This window comes from Myotis brandtii, unplaced genomic scaffold, assembly GCF_000412655.1.
Source record: "Myotis brandtii unplaced genomic scaffold, ASM41265v1 scaffold456, whole genome shotgun sequence".
Taxonomy (NCBI): domain Eukaryota; kingdom Metazoa; phylum Chordata; class Mammalia; order Chiroptera; family Vespertilionidae; genus Myotis; species Myotis brandtii.
This window is the reverse complement of record NW_005367431.1, coordinates 3091900-3116305: the sequence shown is the minus strand read 5'-3', so window position 1 is coordinate 3116305 and position 24406 is coordinate 3091900. Positions and strand designations below refer to the sequence as shown.

The window sequence follows — 24406 nt, the reverse complement described above, 5'->3', positions numbered from 1 at the left end:
GATGGGGGAGGAATGGAAGGACTATAAAGGGATAAGAAAGGAGGTAAGACCAGTTAGGCAGCTGTAGGAGTATTATTTTAGCAAGAGATGATGATGATTTAGACAGCCAGGTGAGAGGGGGTGGAATTAGATGATATTTTAGAAGAAGAGCTGACAGGACTTATAATGGATTACATGAGACTAGATTTTTGGCTTATGCAAATAAGTGGATGAGTGGACATTTGGGCTTTGGCCAATGTGTGCTTGAAGGGGGCATTAGGAAAGACTTTGGGAGGAATTAATTTGTGTGTATGGGTGTAAAGATGTTGGCCATGTTAATTAAAAAAAATTCTTGAATAAAATCAAATATCTAGTCAGAGTTAAAATTACAAATTGTTTCATAAAGTTATATTTTTATTGCAGCAAAATATACATACCATTAAATTACTATTTTAACCATTTTTTGAGTGTACAGTTCATTGGCATTAAGAACATTCACATTGTTCAACCATCACCACCATCGATCACTGGAACTTTTTCATCTTCTCAAAGCCATGTGATATTTTTTTATCCTCACCCGAGGATATGTTTTACTGATTTTAAAGAGAGGGGTAGGGAGGGAGGGAAACATGGAAATATGAGAGAAACATCATATATAGGTTGCCTCCTTTGTGCACCCCCACCAGGGGTTGAACCCGAGACCGGGGTATGTGCCCTGACCGAGAATCGAATTGGCAACCTTTCAATGCATGGGACGACACTCCAACCAACTGAGCCACACCAGCCAGAGCCATGTGAGTTTTGTGATATCTGTTAATTATTCAAATGGAGTTGTCCAGGAGGTAGTCAGATGAATCTGGAGCGCAGGAGAGGTCTAGATCAGAGATATCGTGAGATCACCAATGGAGAAAGTATGGAGAGAAAAAGAGGAGACAGCAAAGGACAGAGCCTCCAACATTTACAAGTCTGGTTAAGACAGGGCACTGAGAAAGAGTGTTAGTGAGCTGGAAGGAAGCCAGGTAAGTGTGGTGACACAGACTCTATTAGTTTGCTAGGGCTGCCATAACAAAATACCACAGACTGAGTGACTTAAACAACAGAAATTTATTTTCTCACAGTTCTAGAGGCTAGAAGTCCAAGATCAAGGTGTTTGCTTTCTCCTGAGTCCACTCTCTTCTGCCTGCAGACAACTGCCTCATGTGATCTTTCCTCTGTGATCGCTTTCTCTTTTGTAAGGACACTAGTTTTATCGAATGAGGGCTCCAACCTTATTAACTCATTTAACTTTACCTCTTTCAAGGGCCCTATCTCCAAAAACAGTCACATTGGGGCTTCGTATGAATTGGGGGCAACAGAATTCTGTCCATAACAGAAGCCTAAGGAAAAAAGTGTTGCCCAGCCCGTGTGGCTCAGTGGTTGAGCATCAACCTATGAACCAGGAGGTCACATTCCTGGTCAGAGCACATGCCAGGGTTTCGGGCTTAATCCCCAGTAGGGGGTGTGCAGGAGGCAGTCAATAGGTGATTCTCATCATTGATATTTCTATCTCTCTTTCCCTCTTTCTTCCTCTCTGAAATAAATAAAAATACATTTTAAAAAATTTAAAAAGTGTTTTCTAAAGGAAGAAGGAAGGGGTCAACTGTGTCAAATGCAGCTGAGAAAAATTATAGTGGTCCATTGACTTGGCATGGATGGAGATCATTATAACATTGTTCAGTGGCTTTTAAGAAAAGACTGATTAAACTAAGGTGAGATGGAAAGTAAGGAAGTAGAGAAACAAATATAGCAATCTTTCCAAGTTTTTCTGTGAATTGGGGTGGTAGAAAGAGAAAGTGGGTCACATAATAGTAAAAAGTTAAGTGACATTAAAGCATGTTAGTAAGTTGAAGGGAATGATCCAGAAGAAACAAATCTGTGAGACAGGAGTTAAAGAAAGGATAATAATAAGGGTAGAGTCCCTGAAAGACAGGAGTGAAGGTGGAATACAACACTCAATTTGCAGGGCCTAGTGCAAAATGAAAATGTGAGGTTTCTTGTTTAAAAAGTATTAAGAATTTCAGGACTGCAACAGAAGAGCATTAAACTAAGCACAGAGCCCTTTTAAGCCAGGGGCCAGTGCTTCTGAACCTTGTGTATGCCTATGGTGGAGTTTGTAATGACGGAGGTAGGTAGGTTCTTCGGGCAGGTCCCTTCGCCTTTCTGGGAGGACTGGAAGAGGTGACTGACACTTTCAGCTGAACCATTCTACAAACTGGGAGGTCACTCTCAAGACAGGCGAGTAAAGTTAGTCCCTTTTTAACTTCCAACACTCCCCTCACCCCCTTTTAGCTCATGGATTTCTCGAAGGCTCCAAAGCGTCTGGTGACCATAGCAACTCACTCCAAACTCCCGGGCCCTCGGTCCCGCCCTCCGCTTCCTGGACGCTTTCGTTGATTGGCTCAGCAAGTTGGCCAATGGTCGGCGAAGCGGGCTGTTGGCCGCGCGCTCAATGGTCGCTAGCCGAGAGGAAGGCGGGAAGAGAGGGCGAGCCGGCGGGCCGGAGCGGCGGGACGCGTGCGTGTTTCCGGCTCCGCTGCGGAAGGCGGAGGACTGGAGTCGTTGGGTCGGACGCGAAACGTAGGAGCTGGGAGGACGCTAGACGCCAGTGCGGAGCTCGTATCTCGGAGCGTGGCTAGCGGCCGGCACGATGGGCGGCGAGCAGGAGGAAGAGCGGTTCGACGGCATGTTGCTGGCCATCGGCGCCCGCCCACCCCGGCGGCCCTAGCCAGGCTCCCTCAGCCTTTCTCCGTCTTCAGGGGCCGAATTCACGCTGGGGCCTTCCGGGCTTCAGGGCTCCCCCCTCCCCACATTCTCCCCGCGCCCCAGCTTCCGGTCTGGTCTCCCCGCCTAATGTGTAGTCCCCTTCGCATCAGTCCCGGGCCCTGCTCAGTAGTTCCTATCTTAGCAACTCCGGCGGCGCTGGAAAACCCCCAGAGCCGGGCGATTCCCCTCCCCTAAGTCACACATTCTTAGGGCCACGTTTCCTCTCTGATGACTGCCTGCAAAGAACACCCCAAGAACCATTCCAGACATTGAGATTTGCAGCTACCGACTTGGAGCGAGCCGAGGAGTGTGTGTGGGGTAGGGTTAGGGTGGCGGGGTGATGTTAACACGTTTTTTTTTTTTTAGGCCTTGAATGGGGAATTAAAGGCCTGGATTCACAATTGATTTCCACCACTCCTACTTGGGACCCTTACATGTCTCCAAGCCTCAGTTTCTTTGTGTTCGTAAAAAGAGTTGTGAACCCTCATTTTCTGAATCTTTGTAGGAGAGTGGTGTCTTGAAGTGAAATTTGTTGAATGATGGATGTGTGTCAGACACTCATTGGATTGGGACCTGGGGATTCAGACCCGAGCAAAAACCTCTCCTTGGCCTGATGGAGCTTACTAGAGCTTTTCAGAAGCATAATTCATACCTAGTGACCACACAAAATAGCACACAGATATTTTGTTTAGTATATGAACAATATGGACCAACTAGTATTGCTTCTGGAGTTGGATATTTTGGACCAGAAACTTGGAAAGTTAGCGGTAGAAAAGCCTATTAAGACCAGTCTGTGAAGAGACCAAGAGCCCTAACCGGTTTGGCTCAGTGGATAGAGCATTGGCCTGTGGACTCAAGGGTCCCAGGTTCGATTCCGGTCAAGGGCATGTACCTTGGTTGCGGGCACATACCCAGTAGGGAGTATGCAGGAGGCAGCTGATCGATGTTTCTCTCTCATCAATGTTTCTAACTCTCTATCCCTCTCCATTGCTCTCTGTAAAAAGTCAATAAAATATATATATATTTTTTTTTTAAAAAGAGAGAGACCAAGAGAACTTGCTCAAGATTATCCAACAGATTCCTGACCTAAAGGGACCAGACTCCTTAGGCCCGTGTGCTTTCTACAGTTCGTTGCTGATTCTCTGTCTCACTGGGACAAGTTTTTCACAGCTTTCCATTCCCATCTTTCACCCAGGTGCCTATGGTGACCAAAGACTCCTAAGCCCTCTGAGGTGGGAAGAGAGTTACCAATTTGCAAGTATGAAAAGGTTCTCTCCCTCCTCCCCACTAAGTTGTTGACACAAAACTGAATTCGGGTCTGAACTCATTTTTGAATGAATTTAAAGTGTCTAGAAGCAGGAGTTGAAACCATTAAAATAAGTTGTAGCATCAGATTTGGAATCATTCATTTGGGCAAATAAAAGGGCTTATACTTGCTTACCCTAGGTCACCACTTGATTTTTCACTCAGCAAAAGTTTTACTAAGCATGTACTCAGCCAGATTTGGTGCCAGGCATTGGGGATGTAGACAGAATAAGCCATGGTTTGTGGTGCCTATTTGTGAGTTACTGTAGCAGCAGGGCTCTTGCTCCCGGCCAGGCACTGTGAAGGCCCTCACCTCCAGCATCTCATTTGATCCTTACAAGGTACCTAGAAATAGGTCCTGCTGCTATTTCTGTTTCAGACTTAAGAAACTTCCCCAAGGTCACAGACCTAATATATGCCAATCTGCTACTCAAACCCATGCTCGTATTCGCTTGCTACACTGGTGCCCCAGCCAGAGTTTGTTGGTCTTAACCTTCTTTGAAGTGACTTCATTTGCTCCCCTCCTTCTGGCTCTGCCCTAATAACTCAGCTGTTGCCACTGTACTTGGGCTTTTTACTCTTGGGAGAGAAAAGCCTAGCCCCAGACTTTTTTTTTAACTTGTTTATTAATTCATTGGAAAAAAACAATAACACCAATACTAGTAAACTCATTGCATGCTAATGTTAATAACATATTATTTATGAAAAACAACTGTTTCTAAAATTTAGTGAGAAGCATTATTTTACTTTTTGGGGGCTAAATCTCTAATGTTTGGTTTAATCGAAAACAGATTTTGCTGGATTCTCATGTCTGCTTCTTCATTCAGTCTTGCAATATCACATGTCATGTAGCCTCTGGAAAACTCCACAGTATATACACTTGTGAGGAAATGAGATGAAAAAGACAAATTAATGTCTCTCTGGGTCCTGAGATCTCTGGACCACATCTTGAGGATTACTGCTCTATAACAAGACCAGTTTCTTTCTTTAAAAAAAAATTATTGATATCAGGAAGAGAGAGAGGGAGAGAGAGAAACATCAATGATGAGAGAGAATCATTGATTGGCTGCTCTGCACGCCGCATACCCCACTATGGGGATCAAGTCCCCAACCCAGGCCTGTGCCCTGACCAAGAATCGAACCGTGGCTACCTGGTTCATAGGTTGACGCTTAACCACTGAGCCACACCAGCTGGGCAGTATCAACTCTTTATGTCATCAAAGATAGATAATAACATCCTGCATTTACCCCCTCTTAAATCGAGCTTAATTTTTATGATGAGAGAGAATCATTGATTGGCTGCCTTCTGCACGCCCCACACTGGGGATCAAGCCTGCAACCCGGACATGTGCCCTTGACCAGAATCAAACCCAAGACCCTTCAGTCCACAGGTCGACATTCTATCCACTGAGCCAAACTGGCTAGGGCAAGACCACTTTATTTCTTGCTTAAAACTTATACCCATCTGAATTTACCTTGCTTCCTTGTCTGATTCCTGTTTATTGTCTGTCTTCTTGATATTTTTTCTTTTTTTTAAGTTGTATTTTTTATTTTTACATCTTATTGAAATTATTGGGGTGACATTGGTTAATAAAATCATATAGGTTTCAAGTGTACAGTTCTATCATACATCATCTGTATATTGTATTGTGTGTTCACCACCCAAAGTCAAGTCTCCAGGCTTTTTAAGCCCTATATGCAGGAGGAGTCCTCCCTATCCTTAGGCTGCCTCTAGGGCAGCCGTGGGCAAACTACGGCCCGCGGGCCGGATCCGGATCCGGCCCGTTTGAAATGAATAAAACTAAAAAAAAAAAAAGACCGTACCCTTTTATGTAATGATGTTTACTTTGAATTTATATTAGTTCACACAAACACTCCATCCATGCTTTTGTTCCGGCCCTCCGGTCCAGTTTAAAAACCCATTGTGGCCCTCGAGTCAAAAAGTTTGCCCACCCCTGCTCTAGGGCCATAGGAATGTGAAACAGGCACACACATACACACGAGAAGTGAGAATCTGCCTTTCACATGATATAGGTAAGGTTAAGTTGGGCTTTCTGGCAGAAGTGACTAAGGTTAGGCCTGTTTGGGAGGATTTCTCAGTTGAGAGGCTCAGGGATGAAATAGTCAAGCTCTAAGTTCCCTCGTAGACTAAGGAAGTTTGATTTCTGTGCAGTTGCCGCACTCCCAGTTGGACATCTCCATAGCTCCATTCTTCTTCTGTCTTTCAGCTTGTGAATACTTTCTTCAGCTTCCTTCGACGCAAAACAGACTTTTTCGTTGGAGGAGAAGAGGGGATGGCAGAGAAGGTGAGTATTGGGTGCTGCTGTTTCTTTGGTAGTTATGTTTATTCAGAAGAAAAGCTTACCTGGCCTTTCTTCAGCATAATAACAACTTGAGCAGAAGTAAAATGCCAAGAGCAAAGAGTCAGGGAAGGGAAGCAAGCTTCATTTATTGAAGCCCTTCTTCCTGCTAGATGCTTAATCTCCCCTATTTCTCATGATCCTTTAGCAGTTCCAAAGGGGTAGGTGTTACTATCCTCACTTGACAAATGAGGAAATTGGCTCTGGGGTGTTTGGCACTTTGGTATCCAAAGTCTTGAGCGGAGTTGCGGGAGAGCCAAAGCAGTTGTAAAACTGCCTTCTGCCCCTGACACCATGCCTCCTGATTCCTTTTCTACTGTGTAGGTTTTATCTAATTACCTTGGTGGGAGATGAGAGTGGGCAAATGTCAGAAACTGAGCTTAGAAGACAGAAATATAGGAAAACTCAAAGCCAACCAATCCCAGTCTTCCTAGTGATTGTGACACAAAGTTCAAGGATTTGGTAATTGTATTTTTGTGGTAACAGGTTCGAAGACCTTGAACTTCCTTCTGATTCCTTAGGTTGTAATTATATTTATTTTTTACAAGCAAAAGTTTGTTTATAAAGTCACAGAGGTAAAGGAAGTGAGCTGTGGAAGATGTGAGCCAACCAGGCTATGTGGGCTCAGGAAATAGTTACAGAGGCAAAAGAAGGGCCCTTATAGTTTAGGGAAAAGAAAGGCAGCTCTGGCTGGTGTGGCTCAGTAGATTGGAGCATCATCCCATGCACCAGAACATCGCAGTTTCTTTCTTTTTTTAAAAAATATATTTTTACTGATTTCAGAGAGGAAGGAAGAGGGAGGGAGAGAGAGAGAGAAACAACAATGATGAAAGAGAATCATGGATCGGCTGCCTCCTACAAGTCCCTCCCTGGGGATCGAGCCCACAACCCGGGCATGTGCACTTGACCGGAATCGAACCTGGGACCTTTCAGTTCGTAGGTTGATGCTCTATCTACTGAGCTAGACTGGCTAGGGTGCAGTTTCGATTCTTGATCAGGGCACGTACCTAGTTGCAGGTTTGATCCCCAGTTGGGGCATGTGCAGGAGGCAACCAATTGATGTTTCTCTCTCCCTTTCCCTTCCTCTCTAGAAAGCCAATAGAAACATATTCTCAGGTGAGGGTTTTTTGTGTTTTTTTTTTCAGTTGGATTTTTTAAAAAGAAAGGTAAGAGGATCATGCCTGGGGGGTGGAGAGGGGGAAAGGTGGGCATGCTCCAGAGAGCCCACACTGTAATTACATTTTTGAAGATTGGTAAATCATGGTATCACCTCAATGAACTATGATTTTTATAACCGTACTTGTTTTCACTTAAACTTAAGAGACATAGTAACAAGAAGAAGACATTTTGCAAACCCTTTTCTGTAGCTTTAGGGCTCTCAGGAGCTAGAATGCACTATAATGTCTCTTGCAGACCTGGGGCTAGGAGTCCCAGGTTCTTGGCCTACTTGTGTGGTTTTGTTGATTTCCCACCAATTTTCTGGTCTTGTCAAATTTTCATATCTGTAAAATGGGAAAAGGTGAACTCTGATCTATAGGACCTGTTCTATCTCAAATATTCTTTTGTATTAGCACTAGCACCTCCCATTTTTTCTGTGGGCCAAACTACCTTATAATACCAGCAGTCGTTCATTTGTTCAATAAGTATGGGGCCAGATGCTTTGGGGATTTAGAATTCTTTGGACTTTAGGAGGCAATACAGTGTATACTCTACATTTCATACAATACCCCAATCCAGAGGTCAGGAGCAGCATCCTGTAATCAAGCACATTGAAATTTCTTTTTTTTTTTTTAAGTTTTTATTGATTTTAGAGAGAGAGGAAGGGAGAGGGAGAGAGTAACATTAATTAGCTGCCTCCTGCATGCCCCCTTCTGGGAATTGAGCCTGAAACCAGGGCATGTGCCCTGACCAGGAATTGAACCTGTGACCTCTTGGTGCATGGGATGACACTCAACCAACTGAGCCACACCAGCCAGGGCACATTCACATTTCTGCAGAGAAATGTCTATCAATATTTATACCAAGTGGGAGATAAGAGACTATAAATACCTTCATGCCACAAACTTACAAAAAGTACAGAAACACTTTTAGTTTTTGTAGCTTTGGGGGCTAGGAATTATGGAGAAGAGATTGTAGATTTGAGTAAAGCCATAATGATCAAATCAATGTGGTATGGGCACAGAAAGAGAACTATACCAGTGAAGCAGAAAAGAGAACCTAGAAAAGTCTAGCATATATGAGGGCTTAATATGTGTCTAATAGGGCAATTCATTTCTGTAGGCAAAGGATGATCATACTGCTACAAGTGGCTATTTGTAAAAAACCAAAATTTTCCATCTGTTTAACTGTAATAATAAAGTGCAGATCAAGCAGAGTCTTGTAAAGAAATCTGGGAAACTATGTATAATCTTGTGTGGGGAAGCCTTGCAAGTAGAAACCTAGAAGCTATGAAAGAAAAGGTATCTGTCTGTCTCTTCAAAGATTGAAAACTTGTATGGCAAAAGAGATGTTGACATATAAAGTCAACTGAAAAACAATAGATTTGGGAAAATGCAATGCAGAGGACAGATAAAATTTAATAGCTGATTTAGTATGCAGGAACTCTTGTAAATTGCCAAGAAAAGGATAAACAAAAAATGGGCAATTACAAGAAGAGCAAATCTAAAGAGCATTTGAACAGATGTTCAAATTCACAGTAGTCAAGGAAATGTAAGTTAAAGAAACAGATGCTCTTTTCTTCCTATCAAAAATTTCCTAAAAAATTGCTTGTAAGGATGTGGGAAAAGGCTGCTCTTTGGACATTGCTGGTAAAAGTGAATTGTTGTAGCTCTTTAAAAACTTTTATAAAAGATGCTCAACTTTCCTAATTATCAGAGAAATGCAAATCAAAACCAAAAGACACCACCTCATACCCATTTGGATGTCTTACGTCAAAAAAACCACCAACTAACAAGTGTTGGTGAGGATGTGGAGAAATGGAAGCCTGTGCACTATAGGTGGGAGTGTAAAATGGTGCGGCTGTCGAAAACAGTGTGTCAGTTCCTCAAAAAATTAGACTAGAACTATACTATATGATCCAGCAGTCTCACTTCTGGGAATATATCCAGAAGAATTGAAAGCAAGGTTTTGGAGAAAGTTTTGTTTATAGCAGAACTGTTCATAATAGCCACCAGGTGGAAGCAACCCAACCATCCATTGATAGATGAATGGATAAACAAAACATCATATATACGTATAATGGAATGTTATTCAGCCTTTTAAAGGAAGATGAGCATACAAAAGAAACACATATTGTAAGATTCCATTTATATGAAGTTCTAGAATAGGAGTGTGTCATCTTCAGATGTGTTGACCCCCCTCCCTGACTGGCCCCCCCACACACACACACACTGTGACAGCCTGTCAGTTGGCACCTCTGTAGGCTACACACCCCTAGGGTCTCTGCTTGGGGCTGGGACTGGTAAAGATGGTGGGAGGAGACCGGGAGGCAGCTTCAGAGGCTGCTGTGATTGGTCTTGACTCTGCCCTGTGGTTCAGCTCTGCCCTCATCTAACCTCACAGCTAGGAATGAAGAGGACGGATGGGATGTAACATGATTCACTGGGGCTAGGAGAGGGCAGGACCCTGTTCCCGCCTACCCTTGGCTACTGGTTAGCAAATGGCTTGAGTTCAAGGTCTCCCCGATTAGGGACTTGGGATCAAGGCCCTGTGGTGGAACAGCCTCTGCTGGTGTAATTGTCTCATGACTAATTATATTAAATGGCCTTCAGGTGGCTCATTTCTCTCTCTCGCACACCCCATTTTATTAACCCAGTTGGTTTGGGGGGTCCAGTGCCCTTTTAACTTTGTAGAGTACAGAGCTACTATAGTATAGCATGGGGCTGGGAGTTTGGGGGTGGCCAGAGGAATTGGCATCAAATGAATGAGGAGTCACAGCATTTGGCAGAGCCTTCGGTCAGGAGCTCATGGGTGACTTTGGTGACCTGGAGTACTTCAAGGTCCTCTCAGCTTTTGCAGACCCCTTCATCCTTCCATCTCGGGCCCAGAGATTCTTGAAAGATAGTTTATTGACCACTGATCACGTGGTGGGTGGCCTATGAGGCCTCCAGGTGTGTGGGTCAACATAGAGTCGAGTATGTTTCTGGGCCTGCCGAAGATGAAGAGGTGAAACTCAGGAGACATTTGAACTGGTCCTGGAGGATGAGTAGGAGTTTGCCAGGTGACCTGGGAGTAGGAACAAGGACATTCTAGGCAAAGAACAGCTGTGCAAGACTACTTTTATTTTGTTTATTTTTAATTTTTATTTATTGATTTTTAGAGAGGGAGGAAGGGGGGGGGAGAGAGAGAGAGAGAGAGAGAGAGAGAGAGAGAGAGAGAGAGAATTTGTTGTTCCACTTATTTATGTATTTGTTGGTTGATTCCTATATGTGTGCTGACCAGAGATCAAACCCACAACCTTGGCATATCGGGACGATGCTGTAACCAGCTGAGCTACCTGGCCAGAGCCTAAAAACCAATTTTAGACTAAAATAGAAACACAGAGAAAGATGCTCCCCAGGGTCACACAGGTAAAAGAAGTAGACCAGGAACTCAAATCTAGGTGTGACTCTCCAGTGTATATGAGAATTAGCCAGGAAGGCTGGTTAAAAATATAGGCTGCTGGGCCAACCTCCCAAAATTTCTGATTCATTAAGTCTGGAGTGGGGCCTAAGATTTATTTATTTTTAAATTATTATTTTTTGGGGAGTGGGGGGCTAAGATTTAGCTTTTCTAACAAATTCTGGATGATACTGATGCTATAGGTTGAGGAAGCCATACTTCGAGGGCTACTAGTATAACAGTGAGGTGGAGCCATCGCTCCCATTGTATTTTTATTGCAGAGAAAGTACTTTTCCCAGGCGCTCAAAGCTGACATTGGGTTAGCCTCATCCAGGCAAGCTGTGTGATGTGGCAAGGACTGTGCCAGGCTCTAGAAAATGTCGGTCATATTTGATCCTCATGACAGGTGAGGAAACAGGCTTAGAAAATGTCAAAGTTGTTCGCTTGTCCAAGGCCACACTGATAGGCAGTGACAGGTGGCAGTAGTATTGGGGTAGCTCTTGGGCAGCAGGGAGGCCAGCTAGCAGGCTATGGGTTGGAAACATCCTAGGAAGGAATAGTGGGAGAAGGGATTTGAAATGGATAGCTTGCAGGCTGAGGAGAGGAAGAGGCTTCTTTTCCCTCAAGAAATCTCTCTCGGCCTAGCTGGTTTTGCTCAGTGGATAGAGCATCGGCCTCCGAACTAAAGGGTCCCAGGTTCAATTCCAGACAGGGCACATGCCAGGTTGCAGGCTCCATCCCCAGAAGGGGGCATGCAAGTGGCAGTCAGTTAATGATTCTCTCTCATCATTGGTGTTTCCCTCTCCCTTTCTCTCTGAAGTCAATAAAAGTATAAAAAGGAAGGAAGGAAGGAAGGGAGGGAGGGAGGGAGGGAGGGAGGGAAGGAAGGGAGGAAGGGAGGGAAGGAAGGGAAGGAAGGAAGGAAAGAAGGAAGGAAAGAAGGAAAGAGAGAAAGAGAAAGAAAGCTCTCTCTGACTTCTGCTAATGTGGCAGTCCTGGGCATTGTGCTGAGTGCTGCACAGCTGGGGCTGCAGTCCTGGAGACAGGTATGCAGGAGGAAGAGAGATCAGTCAGAGCAAGTGGGTCAGTGGGCCTGAGCTCAGGAAAGGCTTCTTAGAGGGGTTGAGTCTGGAGTTCTAATAGCTTCACTGTCTAGTGAAGGACTTTCAGAGCACTGATCATTTCGTCTGCACAACAACCCTGTGAAGTGGGAGTCATCCTCACTGATGAAGGTTTTGAAGCTCTTAGAGGTTAAATAATTTGCTAAAAATACAATAGCTAGTGTGTGTCAAAGCCAGGATTAGAACCCAGGTTGTCCAACTTTAGTGTCCATACTCTTAGTTGTTAGAATGTTGTTTTTTAAAAATACATTTTTATTGATTTGAGAGAGAGAGAAACATCAATCGGTTGCCTTCCATATGCACCCCTACTGGTGATTGAACCCACAACCTGGGTATGTGCCCTGATCAGGAATCGAACCTGCGATCTTTTGGTGCACAGGACAGTGCTCAGCCAATTGAGCCACACCAGCCAGGCCAAGTCTGTTTTGTTTCTTAAAGTAGCCACTGTCTATTGAGCCAGGTATTTGCAGATATTGTTGTTATAACTCTATCAGATATGTATTTTCCCATTTTCTAGATGAGGAAACTGGGGTTCTAAGTGCAGTGCCGTGCTTAGGCACCCAGCAGATAGAGATGGGACTGTGCTTTTGGGATACTATCCCTATCTTGATAGCTCATTGCTTTCACTTCTGTCCCCAGCTCATCACACAGACCTTCAACCACCACAACCAGCTGGCACAGAAGGCCCGGCGGGAAAAGAGAAGTCGGCAGGAGACTGAGCGGCGGGAGAAGGCGGAGCGGGCAGCTAGGCTGGCCAAGGAGGCCAAGTCAGAGAACTCTGGGCCTCAGATCAAGGAGCTGACTGATGAGGAGGCAGAGAGGCTGCAGCTGGAGATTGACCAGGTAAGAGTGGGCTTCCCTCCCCTGCCCTCAGCCATTGGCACTGGAAGAGGGGACCCTCTTGCCAACTGATTTGCCCTTTGCCATAGAAAAAGGATGCAGAGAATCATGAGGTCCAGCTCAAGAATGGCAGCCTTGGCTCACCAGAGAAGCAGGTGAGATGGACTGGGGATGCTTGGGACTAGCCAGGGGTTGGGAACTTCCAGGGCCTCTACAGCCTTACCTTGTCTCCAGGATGCCCTCCCCTCCCCTCCTTCCCTCAGCTTTGTGATCCTCCCCATACTTCAAGATCTCACTCAGAGATATTGGACCAAAGGGTTTGTGTTTAAAACACCCCAAACACACTGGCTTTAAGCCTTTGCAAGAAAGCCCCAAAGCAAGAGAGGGCAGTCAGTGCCTGTGCAGGTGCCATTTGGGTGGCCTGGGGTATGGGGGTCCAGCCTGGGCCTTTGTGGTGGGTCACTCTGACACATCTGCGGAACAAGCCCCTCAGAGCTTCTCCCACTTACTCAGGTCCAGATTAGCAAACAATTTTTGGGGCATTCATTTGGCTTTTCAGAGGTTCTGAGGTGAGACTGGGGTCTTAACCCTACAGACACAGAAAAAGGATGTTGATCATTAGGCATCCTGGTTTTATTTTATTTTTTTAATTTGTTTTAAGTGTTTTTATTGATTTCAGAGAGGAAGGGAGAGAGAAACATCAGTGATGAGAATCATTGATCGGCTGCCTCCTGCACGCCATGCCCCCACTGGGGATGGAGCCTGCAACCCGGGCATGTGCCCTCACCAGGCATGAAACTGTGACCTCCTGGTTCACAGGTCGACGCGCGACCACAGAGCCACACCAGCTGGGCGTGCCTGGTTTTATTTTAGGACAATCCTGCTCATGGTCACTTTGTGACCTTTTGTTTTCCTGTGCTTGGCTTTCTTTCCAAGTCCTTTGGCTTGACACCCCCAGCTGGGTCCTATGGGTTTATGTCTGACTGTCACGGCCCCCCAGCTGTGTCCTTTATCACATGCTTATAACAGTCTGAGCTCCTCTCAGAGATCAGAAGCACGTTTCACCTATGGCTCCCAGTGGGCCATGGAGTAGGCAGGGACAGGTCTGTTTCATTTTGTGGTTGTATGTCCAGTGCCAGTCCTGGGCCTGGCCCAGAGGGTTTCAGTCTGTGTCTGTCAAGTAAGTAGCTAAGCACTCCGACTGTGAGCAGGAGACTGAGGAAGACGAGGAGGAGGACGAGAAGGACAAAGGGAAACTGAAGCCCAACCTCGGCAATGGGGCAGACCTGTCCAATTATCGCTGGACCCAGACCCTGTCGGAGCTGGATGTGAGTGACAGGACCAGGGCAGAGGTGAGGGAGCCAGCCAAGGGCCCCTCCTGACTGTCTCTGTCCCATGCAGCTGGCAGTGCCCTTCCGTGTGAACTTCCGGCTGAAGGGGAAGGATGTAGTGGTTGACATCCAGCGGAAGCACCTCCGGGTGGGGCTCAAGGGGCAGCCTGCGATCATTGATGGGGAGCTCTACAACGAGGTGAAGGTGGAGGAGAGTTCCTGGCTCATTGAGGACGGCAAGGTGGTGACGGTGCATCTAGAGAAGGTGCGAAGAGACGCAGGCCTTGCACTTAATGAAGAAAGAGGGAAGGGTTTCTGCTCATTCAGTCGGGGACCATGCTAAAGACCTGGTGGACATTTCTTATTTAATCCCATAATACTTAAAGTATGTCTGTCCCCCCCCCCTTTTTTTTAATTTATTTATTTTGTTAATCCTCACTGAGGATATTTTTCCATTGGTTTTTTTAGGGAGAGTAGAAGAGAGAGGGAAAGACAGAGAGAAACATCGATTGGTTGCCTCTTGCACCAGCCTGGGCCGGGGAGGAGCCTGCAACCAAGGTACTTGTCCTTGACCCGAACTGAACCCGGGACCCTTTGGTCCGCAGACCGATGTTCTATACACTGAGCCAAATTGGCTAGGGCTGTCCCATTTTAAAAAATATATTTTTTTGTTGATTTCAGAGAGGAAGGGAGAGGGAGAGAGAGAAACATGAACGATGAGAGAGAATCATTGTTTGGCTGCCTCCTGCATGCTCCATACTGGAGAATGAGCCCACAACCTGGCATGTGCTCTAACTGGGAATCGAACCACGACCTCCTGGTTCATAGGTCGACACACAATTTAACAAACACTTGAACACCTACTATGTGCCAGGCACTGTTCTATATACTGGAGAGAAAACAATGAACAAAACGTAGAAAACAACCCTCAGGACCACCTATGTTCTCCCCTTCCCTCAAAAAGCGATATGGGACACAAACACCAGTAAATGAAGATGGTCTCTGTGAAGTGCCAAACATCCGAGGAGAGCTCCCCATGGCACATAAGGCCTGTCCCAGCCTACCTGACGGACCATGGCTGCCTCTCAGTCACCCCTCCATGCCCTTGCACTTGCTCTTCCTTTCAACTGGAATGTCCTTCCCTGAATTTTCAGTCTGGTAAACTGCCTGTCCCAGCTAGGTGTCACTCTGTAACTTCTCTCCCTTCACCCTGGGTGGTATCTTCCTCTGTGCTTTATTTTGCTTCTGATTTGTGACTGTATTCGGGTCAGTCTTCCCAGCCACGCCAGCCGCTGTGGAGGGGAGAGGTCTTGCTCCTCTATACCTCAGGTCCCAGCATAGCCCTGCTTTGGGCCTAAGTGTAGGATGTGGGTGGGAGAGGGTTGGTGGGGGGTTCCTAGGCTATAGAACGAGCGACCGGTGGGTCTCCTCACAGATCAACAAGATGGAGTGGTGGAGCCGATTGGTGTCCAGTGATCCTGAGATCAATACCAAGAAGATCAACCCCGAGAACTCCAAGGTGAGCCCTGGTTGGTTGGGGGAGCTTCAACTGGGAGATGAGAGGCCCAGGTGGCCCAAGAGCTTCACCTATCCCTGCTGCTGCCTGCCCCCAGCTGTCAGACCTGGACAGTGAGACGCGCAGCATGGTGGAAAAGATGATGTATGACCAGAGACAGAAGTCCATGGGGCTGCCCACCTCAGATGAGCAGAAGAAACAGGAAATTCTGAAAAAGTGAGCACTTTAAAGATGGGAGTTTTGGGGGGCTTGGATCTGGGTGACAACTGCAAGTGGGTCACTGAGTAGGACACAGGAGCTGCCCTGCCCCTTCCAGAATGAGCTGCCAAGTTTATGGCTTTATAGCCTTAGCTTGCCAACCCTAATCACTTGCTGAGGTAATTTTGAGGCCAAGGCCACCTGAAGATAGGAAAGAAGGAAGGTAATAGTGGTGGACATAGGTGGTCATTGCCATCTACAGGTGAAAAGTACCAATATTGGCACCTCAGCTTCCAGCCTCGGGCTCAAATGAGCCTCAGAGACCCTGCCTGGCCTGGCTCCAGGTTGCTCAGGGTTCTAAAGAGATTAGACCTCACATGGGAGGCTAGGAGTAAGGGACTAACTTTAGGGGAGAGGGACAGTCTGTTTCACTATCTTCCTATTTCCCTTCCCAGGTTCATGGATCAGCATCCAGAGATGGATTTTTCAAAGGCCAAATTCAACTAGCCTGTTTGTCTCCCTGAACTCTTGGAGCTTCAGCCATCCACCTTCCTTTTCCACCCTTCCCTGGGAGTTGAGGGCCTCAGAGCTGGGATAGGCATGGGACTGGTCCAGGCACAGATGTTCCAAGGCACCATGGGAGAAGGGCTGGGGCTTTTGGGGGTCTTGTCTTCACTTATTGACACACTGTTACACATTAAAACTGTTTACCCAATTTCACCTGTGTTCTCTCTTCCCTCTAGTCCAAGCATGTCAAACTCACGGCCCGGGGACCATATGCCTCATTTATTTGGCCCGTGTTAGCCTTTGAGTTTGACATGCTTGCTGTAGTCTTTACTGGGGGGTCAGGCCTCCTATGGCTGCTGCAGGGAGCTGGGGGCTTGTCTTCTAGGTGATTCTGCCATGTGACTAGGTCAGTGGTCGGCAAACTGCGACTCGCGAGCCACATGCGGCTCTTTGGCCCCTTGAGTGTGGCTTTTCCACAAAATACCGAATTCTGCGCATGGGCCACGAAGTTTCAGTCGCACTGTATGTGCGCGCCCGCATGTGGTATTTTGTGGAAGAGCCACACTCAAGGGGCCAAAGAGCCGCATGTGGCTCGCGAGTCGCAGTTTGCCGACCACTGACCTAGGGCAAGTCCTTGCCCCTCTTTGGGGCTGTTTCTCATTGCTTTAAGGGAGGAATAAAACAAGACTTAGTTTGTGTATAATTCTGAGCAAAGGTGAGCTTTTCTGGCTACAGGACCAGAACATATGTCTGATTCTCATAGGGGCCCATGATTCAGCAGAGTTTAAGACCAGGGACTTGATTCCATTTTCATTTTTAAGACAACTTCCAATTGCAGTGGGTCCTCCAGCCTGGATCAGGTGTTTCTGAAACTACACACTGTTGTTTCCCAGGGGCCGAGAGCCACAAAAGGCTGGGGGCACGGCCAGGCTCAAGTCTGCTCTAAGTGTGGTACAGACACCTGACCTGGAGGGCAGAGCGAAGTCCAGTGGGGCCCTGTTTGTGCCTCTGACCCAGACCTCTACAGATTTCAGGACTTCGCAGTCACCTTCCAGGGCAGTGCCAGGGCTGGAGAGGTGCTCGCCTCTGCCCAAATCCAGTCCCTGGAATTCACCCTACCCGACTTTGGCCAGAGAATGGAGGTCACTGAGTATAGTAGCCACAGAGGTTATGGTTCCAGCAGGAATGTCTAGGTTGACTCGCCCAGAGTACTTTGCTCTGTGGGTGAAGGGGACCCCTGAATTTCTGGAACACAGTATGTCCTTTCGACATTTCAGCATAGCTTGTTGAAGACTTCAAGAGGCTGTGCAGTACCTAGCTTTGTCTGTTTCCCAAACATGACAATCCCCTCCTTTTTAGAAATTGATTTCAGAGAGGAAGGGGGAGAGAAACATCAATGATGAGAGAGAATCATTCATCAGCTGCCTCCTGCACGCCCCCTACTGGAGCTCGAGCTCACAACCTAGCTAGGCATGTGCCCTTGACTGGAATTGAACCTGGAACCCTTCAGTCTGTAGGCTGATGCTCTATCCACTGAGCCAAACCAGCTAGCCCCTCCCCACCCCCTTCTTTTTTTTTGAGAAAGCCAGTAGTGGTTCCCAAGGCTGTGTTTGGAAAATTGTGCTCTAGAATGAAGGGTAGGGTGGAAGGACTGTTGAATCCTATGTTCTGTGATATCCCTGGGCTCCAGTGTCCTGTGGTCATTTTCAATCTTGGAGAGGCCTTGATCTGGATGAGACAACTTAAGGGGCCAGTTTTATCACATACTGGGCCCAGTGATGATAACCCCAAGGGACGATCCTGTGTGTCCAACAGAAAATTGGATAAGTACAGTTTGTCTAGTTGTCACTTTCCAATGGATGCCCATGAGGACAATAAAAAGGGCTATGTGGACTGTAGGTGAGATGGGGGCAGAGGTCCTGGACAGACACCTAGTTTGTTCATCAGTCAACTGGCCTGGTGGATCTGCTGTGGCCTCACTGCTGAAAGATTCTGTATGAGTAGGTAAGTAGGATCCTTCTGTACCCAGCTGGTCTCCAGGACCCTGCTTCTGCCCCAAGCAGGTCAGTTTGCCAACTTGAGGGCAGAAATCCAGGTCCAGGTCCAGTTACTAGCTCTGTGGCCCATTAAATTTCTTGACCTCTCTCTGAAAGGATCCCACTCCAGTATTGTTGGGAATGTCAAGAAGGTAACTGAACCACAGAAAGGGCAATATCACAGCCAAGATAAGGTAGACAGGTTTATTTTCTAGGTCCTTGTAACTATTGGTCATGTTAGCATGTAGAACATCAACGAAGAAACAAACTGCTCAACAGAATGAAACATGGAGTAGGCACTGCCCACAGAATTCAACAGAAGCCCTCTTGCCCCCTAACCCAATCCATTTAAGATAAACTGCTTTTAGCTGTCATCCTCTCCCCACTCACAGGGAGGGGGAAGTCTGCATGATTGGTTAGGATGACAGGTTATAGGGGTAGAGCAGAGATTCAATCCCAGAAGGTAATTCCTAAGTCTGCTTTCCATGGCCCCTGGACCCCCTGAAGAAAGGGACAGGTCAGGCCAGCTGGGGGTCCAGGGGAATGTGGGCACCATGGCCCAGTGAAATGCACGTGGTCCAGGAACCAGTCAGCCAAGGTTGGAGGAGCCAGAGTGGACTCTGCCTGTCCCAAAGGGGGTCCTGGTCCCCCTCTTCATTCTGCAGGCTGTGCTTCTCTCCGAAGGGGTTGCGGCCACTGGGCCCAGCGGGGGTTAGCAGTACACCTGGAGCAGGGGTGCCCCTGAGGAGTCTGTGTCGGTGCCCTGGAAGGATGAGTCGTGGCTGGCTGGGTATCCTGAGGATGAAGAGAGGAGGAAACAGGCTGAGAGGGGAGGAAGCTCATCCAGGTCCCAGGGGCAGGGAGAAGCCCCCTGAGAAGCAGCAGAATGGGACTTAAGCCTGGGTTAGTCTGATCCTGGCTGGGCGACCCACTCAGCTCCTTAAACTTTGAGCCCCAACCTTCCTCTCTGCAAAAGGGTAACCACCCCGCTCCCAAGAGCTTGTGAAGGCCTAGAAGACAGCAGCAGAAATCACACCGAGTGCCCTCAGCACCAGGCTGGATGGCCTCCTGCTCTCCACGTTCTTCCCCAGTGCCTGGAGCTTAGAGGCTAGGGTCCCATCACTTCCGGCTTGCCTGTTCTGGGAACCATCCTCCTGCTGCTTCAGGGGCAGGCTCCTGAATCTCTCCCAACTGAACCCTTTAAGCTAGCTTGTAGGACTGGGATGGCATCTGTGGCTTCTCAGGCTTCTCGTCCCTTTCTGATCCCATCCTCACCCACCCCAGGAGGAAGCTGGGAGAGGGCCATGTGGGGGCTCCTAGGGCACTCCCCTCTCCTCAACACACTCCTCATCAGGTCAGGACCAAACCTGGGGCTCCAAAAGGCCTCAGCTTCCTGGCGATGGCATCTGCAGTCGTCTCCTGGGAGATCTGCACTGTGAGTTCTAGAAAGGGAACATGAGGGGGGCAGTGGTCATTATCACAACTTTTCAACTCCAGTTCCCACTTTTGCCCCCAGCACAATGGGGCCAATTCACCCCGTGTGTGTGTGTGTAATTTTTAAAAATTGATTTCAGAGAGGAAGGGAGAGGAAGAAATAGAAACATCAATGATGAGAGAGAATCATTGATCAGCTGCCTCCTGCATACCCCACACTGGGGATCTAGCCCACAACCTGGGCATGTGCTTTGACCGGGAATCGAACCATGTCTTGGTTCACGAGTTGATGCTCAACCACTGAGCTACTCTAGCCAGACTAGAGAAACTGTTTAAAACAAAGACAGAAAATGTGTGTTTGTGCATGTGCTCATGGGTACGCACAGTGGTGGGTGTATTGGTTAGGCCTGGACAGGTCAGAGGTCCAAATTCATAAGGGTTCCTGAGTCCTGTTAACCCCGCAAGACCTGGAAGCTACTCTGACAGTTGGTAGCAAGGGATAGAAGGATCCTGTTAGGGGATGCAGACGAGTTGAGAAAAAGGAGGAAGAGGAGGAGGAAGAGCAGGGATTGGTTGAGGGGTGGACCCATAGTGGCCAAAGACCCCAGCGTTGCCCTCCCTTGGCCAGAACCTCCTCCATTCTGCCCTTCAGCCCTGGGGGGCCCCACATACCATCCTGGCTGAGCCCAGAGCCCACCATGGTCTCATGGCCACTGTCAGGGGCCATGGCAGCAGGGGCAGCAGCCCGGGTTGAGCGCCCCTCTGTGGTCTGCGGGCGGGTACGGCTCTTTCGGGTACTGATGCGAATGATGCCGCGTACCAGGCGACCCTCAGCATCCTGCTCATCCAGGTGGTAATCCTGGGTGATGCTGTTGATAAGGTCTGAGATCTTACTGGTCTTCTCCAGGAACACAGTGTCTGACGTGCACTTGGCCAGCTCGTCGATCTGGTGTACACTGAACAACTCTGTCAGCTTCTTGAAGATAAGCACATCGATCTCTCGGCTCGACAGGGAGCCACTGCCTATCTCAGGTAGGTCCAGGTCCGACTCATGGAAAGAGTAGTACTCCTCAGAGCCTCGGGGGCTGCTGGCAAGGGTGCTCGGCAGGCTGTGCCGCATGGGTGGGGGCTCAGTCAGTGGCTCCTTGCAGCAGGAGTCCGCATCAGGGGCCGGGGCAGTGTTACTGCGATAGGGGTATACAGGGATGCCTTTGAGCTTGACGTCAGGGTAGCTGAAGCTGCTACCCATGGTTGACTTGAGCCGCTGGCCATCCCGCCGGCTGGGGGGTGCACGGTCGGGACTGGGGGGCACTCCATTGTGCTCCTTGGCCCAGTTGGCTTCGGCAGCCCCATCAGGGGAGTCCCCGGTGGACAAACAAGGGCTGCAGCCCCGTACACAGGCTCCACAGCGCTGGAGGCAATCCCGGCAGCGGCGGAAGCAGAAGGCAGCCAGGCACCAGTCCCACACCCAAGGTCGCCAAAGCAGGCAGCATGCTGGGGGCTCGGCAGCAGGCTCAGCAGAGCCGGAGATGAAGGTAAGGCTCTCGGGCCCATGGTGGCCAGGATCCTTGGGGTCTGGCCTCCGAGTGCGGCGGCTTGGTGGGGGCTGAGATGGCTCATCATAGGTCTCCAAACATAGCTCTGTTGGCCGCTCCCAGGGTCCCAAGCGTGGGGGCCCAGATGATGGGCGGGGGTGTCCAGGGCGGGGCATGGCTCATTACATGGTTTGCTGTAGCCAGACACCTGTGGGGAGAGACCAGGAAGGAGTCAGGATCAGAGATGAGGGGCAAGCTCCTGCGCTGACGTGAGGAGCTTTAGATTTCTGGTTTCTGAGAGGCCTGTGATGTGGACAGACCCAAGTGTGCCTACAGACCTTCTAGTGTTCCCTTCCTCCCCAAGGAGCAAGTTCTCTCTATGGTCTAACCTAAATGTCCAAATCTCCTGGGACTTCACATCCATTAGAATGACTACAACTGGGGGGAAAAACACACACACACACAAAAAAAACAATAAAACAGAAAGTGACAAGCATTAGAGAGAATGTAGAGAAATTAGATTCATTCATTCACTCAATTAACAAATATTGTGCATTGCTGGTGGGAATGCAGAATGATGCAGCTGCTGTGGAAAAGTCTGGTGGTCCCTAAAAAAAGTAAACATAGAATTATGATATGATCCAGCAATTCCACTTCTGGGTATATACAAAAGGACTGAAAACAGGGACTTAAACATATATGTATACACAAATGTTCACAGCAGCATTGTTCACAATAAGCAAGAGGTTGAAACAACCCAAAGGTCCCTTGATGGACGAATGAATAAAATAAAACATGATGTACACACACAATGAAATATTGTTCAGCTCTGAAAAGGAATGAAATTTTGATACATGCTACAATACAAATGAACCTTGAGACATTGTGCTAAGTGAAATAAACCTGACATAACAGAACAAATATGAAATACCTAGAATAGTAACATAGAGACAGAAAGGAGAATGGTGGCTGCCAGGGACTGGGGGCATGGGAAATGGGGAGTTAGTGTTTAATGGGTAGAGTTTCAGTTTGGGAAGATGAAAAAGTTCTGGAGATGGATGGTGGTGATGGTTACACAACATTATGACTGTGTTTAATGCCACAGGAATCTATATATATAAAAGGCTAATATGCAAAGTGTCCCCTTGGGAGTTTGATCGGGAGACTGATAGTTCAATCGCTCGCTATGACATGCGCTGACCACCAGGGAGTGGCGCAGAACGAAGGAAGGCCCCGGCCGGCAGCCGGCAGCCAGCAGCCAGGGAAGCGAGGCCCCAGCCTGCAGCCAAAAGGTCCCAATCGGCCCTGATCGCCAGCCAGGCCTAGGGACCTTTCCCGTGCACAAATTTTGTGCACCAGGCCCCTAGTCTATATAATAAAAGCCTAAGCGACCGTTATGGCAGAATGACCAGAACAACAGGTTGATGTGCACTGACCACCAGGGGGCAGACGCTCAACGCAGGAGTTGCCCCCTGGTGGTTAGTGCACTCCCACAAAGGGAGTGCTGCTCAGCCAGAAGCCGGGCTCACAGTTGGCAAGCGCAGTGGTGGTGGCGGGAGCCTCTCCCACCTCCGAGGCAGCACTAAGGAGCAGTGAGCAGGTGGGCAGTAAGGAGCGAGGGGTCCCGGACATCCCCCAAGGGCTCCCGGACTACGAGAGGGTGCAGACCGGGCTGAGGGGACCCCCCCCCCCTCTACCCCAGTGCATGAATTTTGTGCACCAGGCCTCTAGTATATGATAAAGATTTTTTAAAATGTTAAAATGCAGAACAACAACAACAAAAAGGAAAACATAAACAAAAAGAAGAAAACAAACAAAACACACACACACAATTAAAAAAAATGGTAAATTTTATGTTATGGATCTTTTACCAGATAAAAAGAAAAATTTCCTGGGATCTTGCTGTCTGGGGAATGGTCTCCTCAGTTTATTCCCACTGTTGGTAAGCCCACCCAGCACAGCCTCTGAGGCTGCTCAACAAATGCCTCTCCATGTGACTTGCTACAGAACCTGAACATTACCATCTTCTCAATCTTACTCTCTTCCTTCAAATCAGAGGTGGGAATATAACAAGTACCCCATCAATATTTTAGTCTGGCTCAGATTTGCTCTTCTAGAAACATTTAACACCAAGCAGTTTTGCTTCCTTTGATTAGACAAGGAAGCCGAACCACAAAATACATCTTTCTCTTTATGACTTGGTTGCTATGACAAGCTCAGAGCTGATTCACTCATTTCATAAATACTGAGCCTGGCCCTTTTAGGAACTGTAGAACCAAAGATGAATGAACTTTAGACCCTGTTCTTGTAATTTACACATGGTTTTGTAACATGTAGTTTATTATTGTGTGGTTGTTGTTGTTTTTTTTTTGGGGGGGGCAGTATGTAGTTTAGATGAGGCATTATGGGAGTAAATAACTCTGCTGGAGGGATTCAGGGAAACATTATGTACTGATATATTTGGGAGAGTCCTTGATCACATGTAGGGGTTTGAAGGACAGTAATTTCCCTTAGCCTGGATTTTCTAAAATATTGGTCCCTTATCTTTTTAACCCTGATTTAATGGTACTGGGGATTCTATAACTGGTGATGTGGGAGAAGAACTAGATATCTGGATACCTGTGTTCTAGTCCTAGTTCTGGCTTTAATAAACAATGTGCTTTGGGCAAATCAATACCATCTCCCTAAACAAAACTACCATCATCTTTCACCCAGATACTTTCAAGACCCCCCATTCTGGCCACCTCCATTCCTTTCTACTTACTGCAGCTAGTGAGAACTTAAAAACCCACAAATCTGGAGAAACTTGGCAAATATCACTTTAATCAAATTATCAAAGTTAA

At 47.5% G+C, this 24406-nt stretch overlaps 2 protein-coding genes across 3 annotated transcripts; one reads left to right on the top strand and one right to left on the bottom strand.

The window, feature by feature from the left end:
- The first annotated feature begins 2524 nt into the window (after positions 1 to 2524).
- Positions 2525 to 16771, top strand: NUDC (nudC nuclear distribution protein). Of its 2 annotated transcripts, XM_005875139.2 has the most exons (10): positions 2525 to 2717; positions 4252 to 4256; positions 6291 to 6392; positions 12806 to 13009; positions 13096 to 13161; positions 14218 to 14334; positions 14408 to 14602; positions 15773 to 15856; positions 15951 to 16069; positions 16507 to 16771. In XM_005875139.2, exons 1-10 carry the CDS (start codon positions 2666 to 2668, stop codon positions 16556 to 16558), a joined length of 996 nt encoding a protein of 331 aa, XP_005875201.1. In that variant the 5' UTR covers positions 2525 to 2665; the 3' UTR covers positions 16559 to 16771. The 2 variants fall into 2 exon arrangements, with proteins under 2 accessions (XP_005875201.1, XP_014402331.1); XM_014546845.1 differs by lacking the exon at positions 4252 to 4256 and having other exon boundaries at positions 2525 to 2683; positions 6315 to 6392.
- Positions 16772 to 18784: 2013 nt separating this feature from the next.
- Positions 18785 to 21906, bottom strand: KDF1 (keratinocyte differentiation factor 1). The gene is made up of 3 exons (XM_005875138.2): positions 20701 to 21906; positions 19962 to 20036; positions 18785 to 19389 (listed from the first exon to the last, which is right to left on the bottom strand). Exons 1-3 carry the CDS (start codon positions 21737 to 21739, stop codon positions 19307 to 19309), a joined length of 1197 nt encoding a protein of 398 aa, XP_005875200.1. The 5' UTR covers positions 21740 to 21906; the 3' UTR covers positions 18785 to 19306.
- Between the last annotated feature and the right edge of the window lie 2500 nt (positions 21907 to 24406).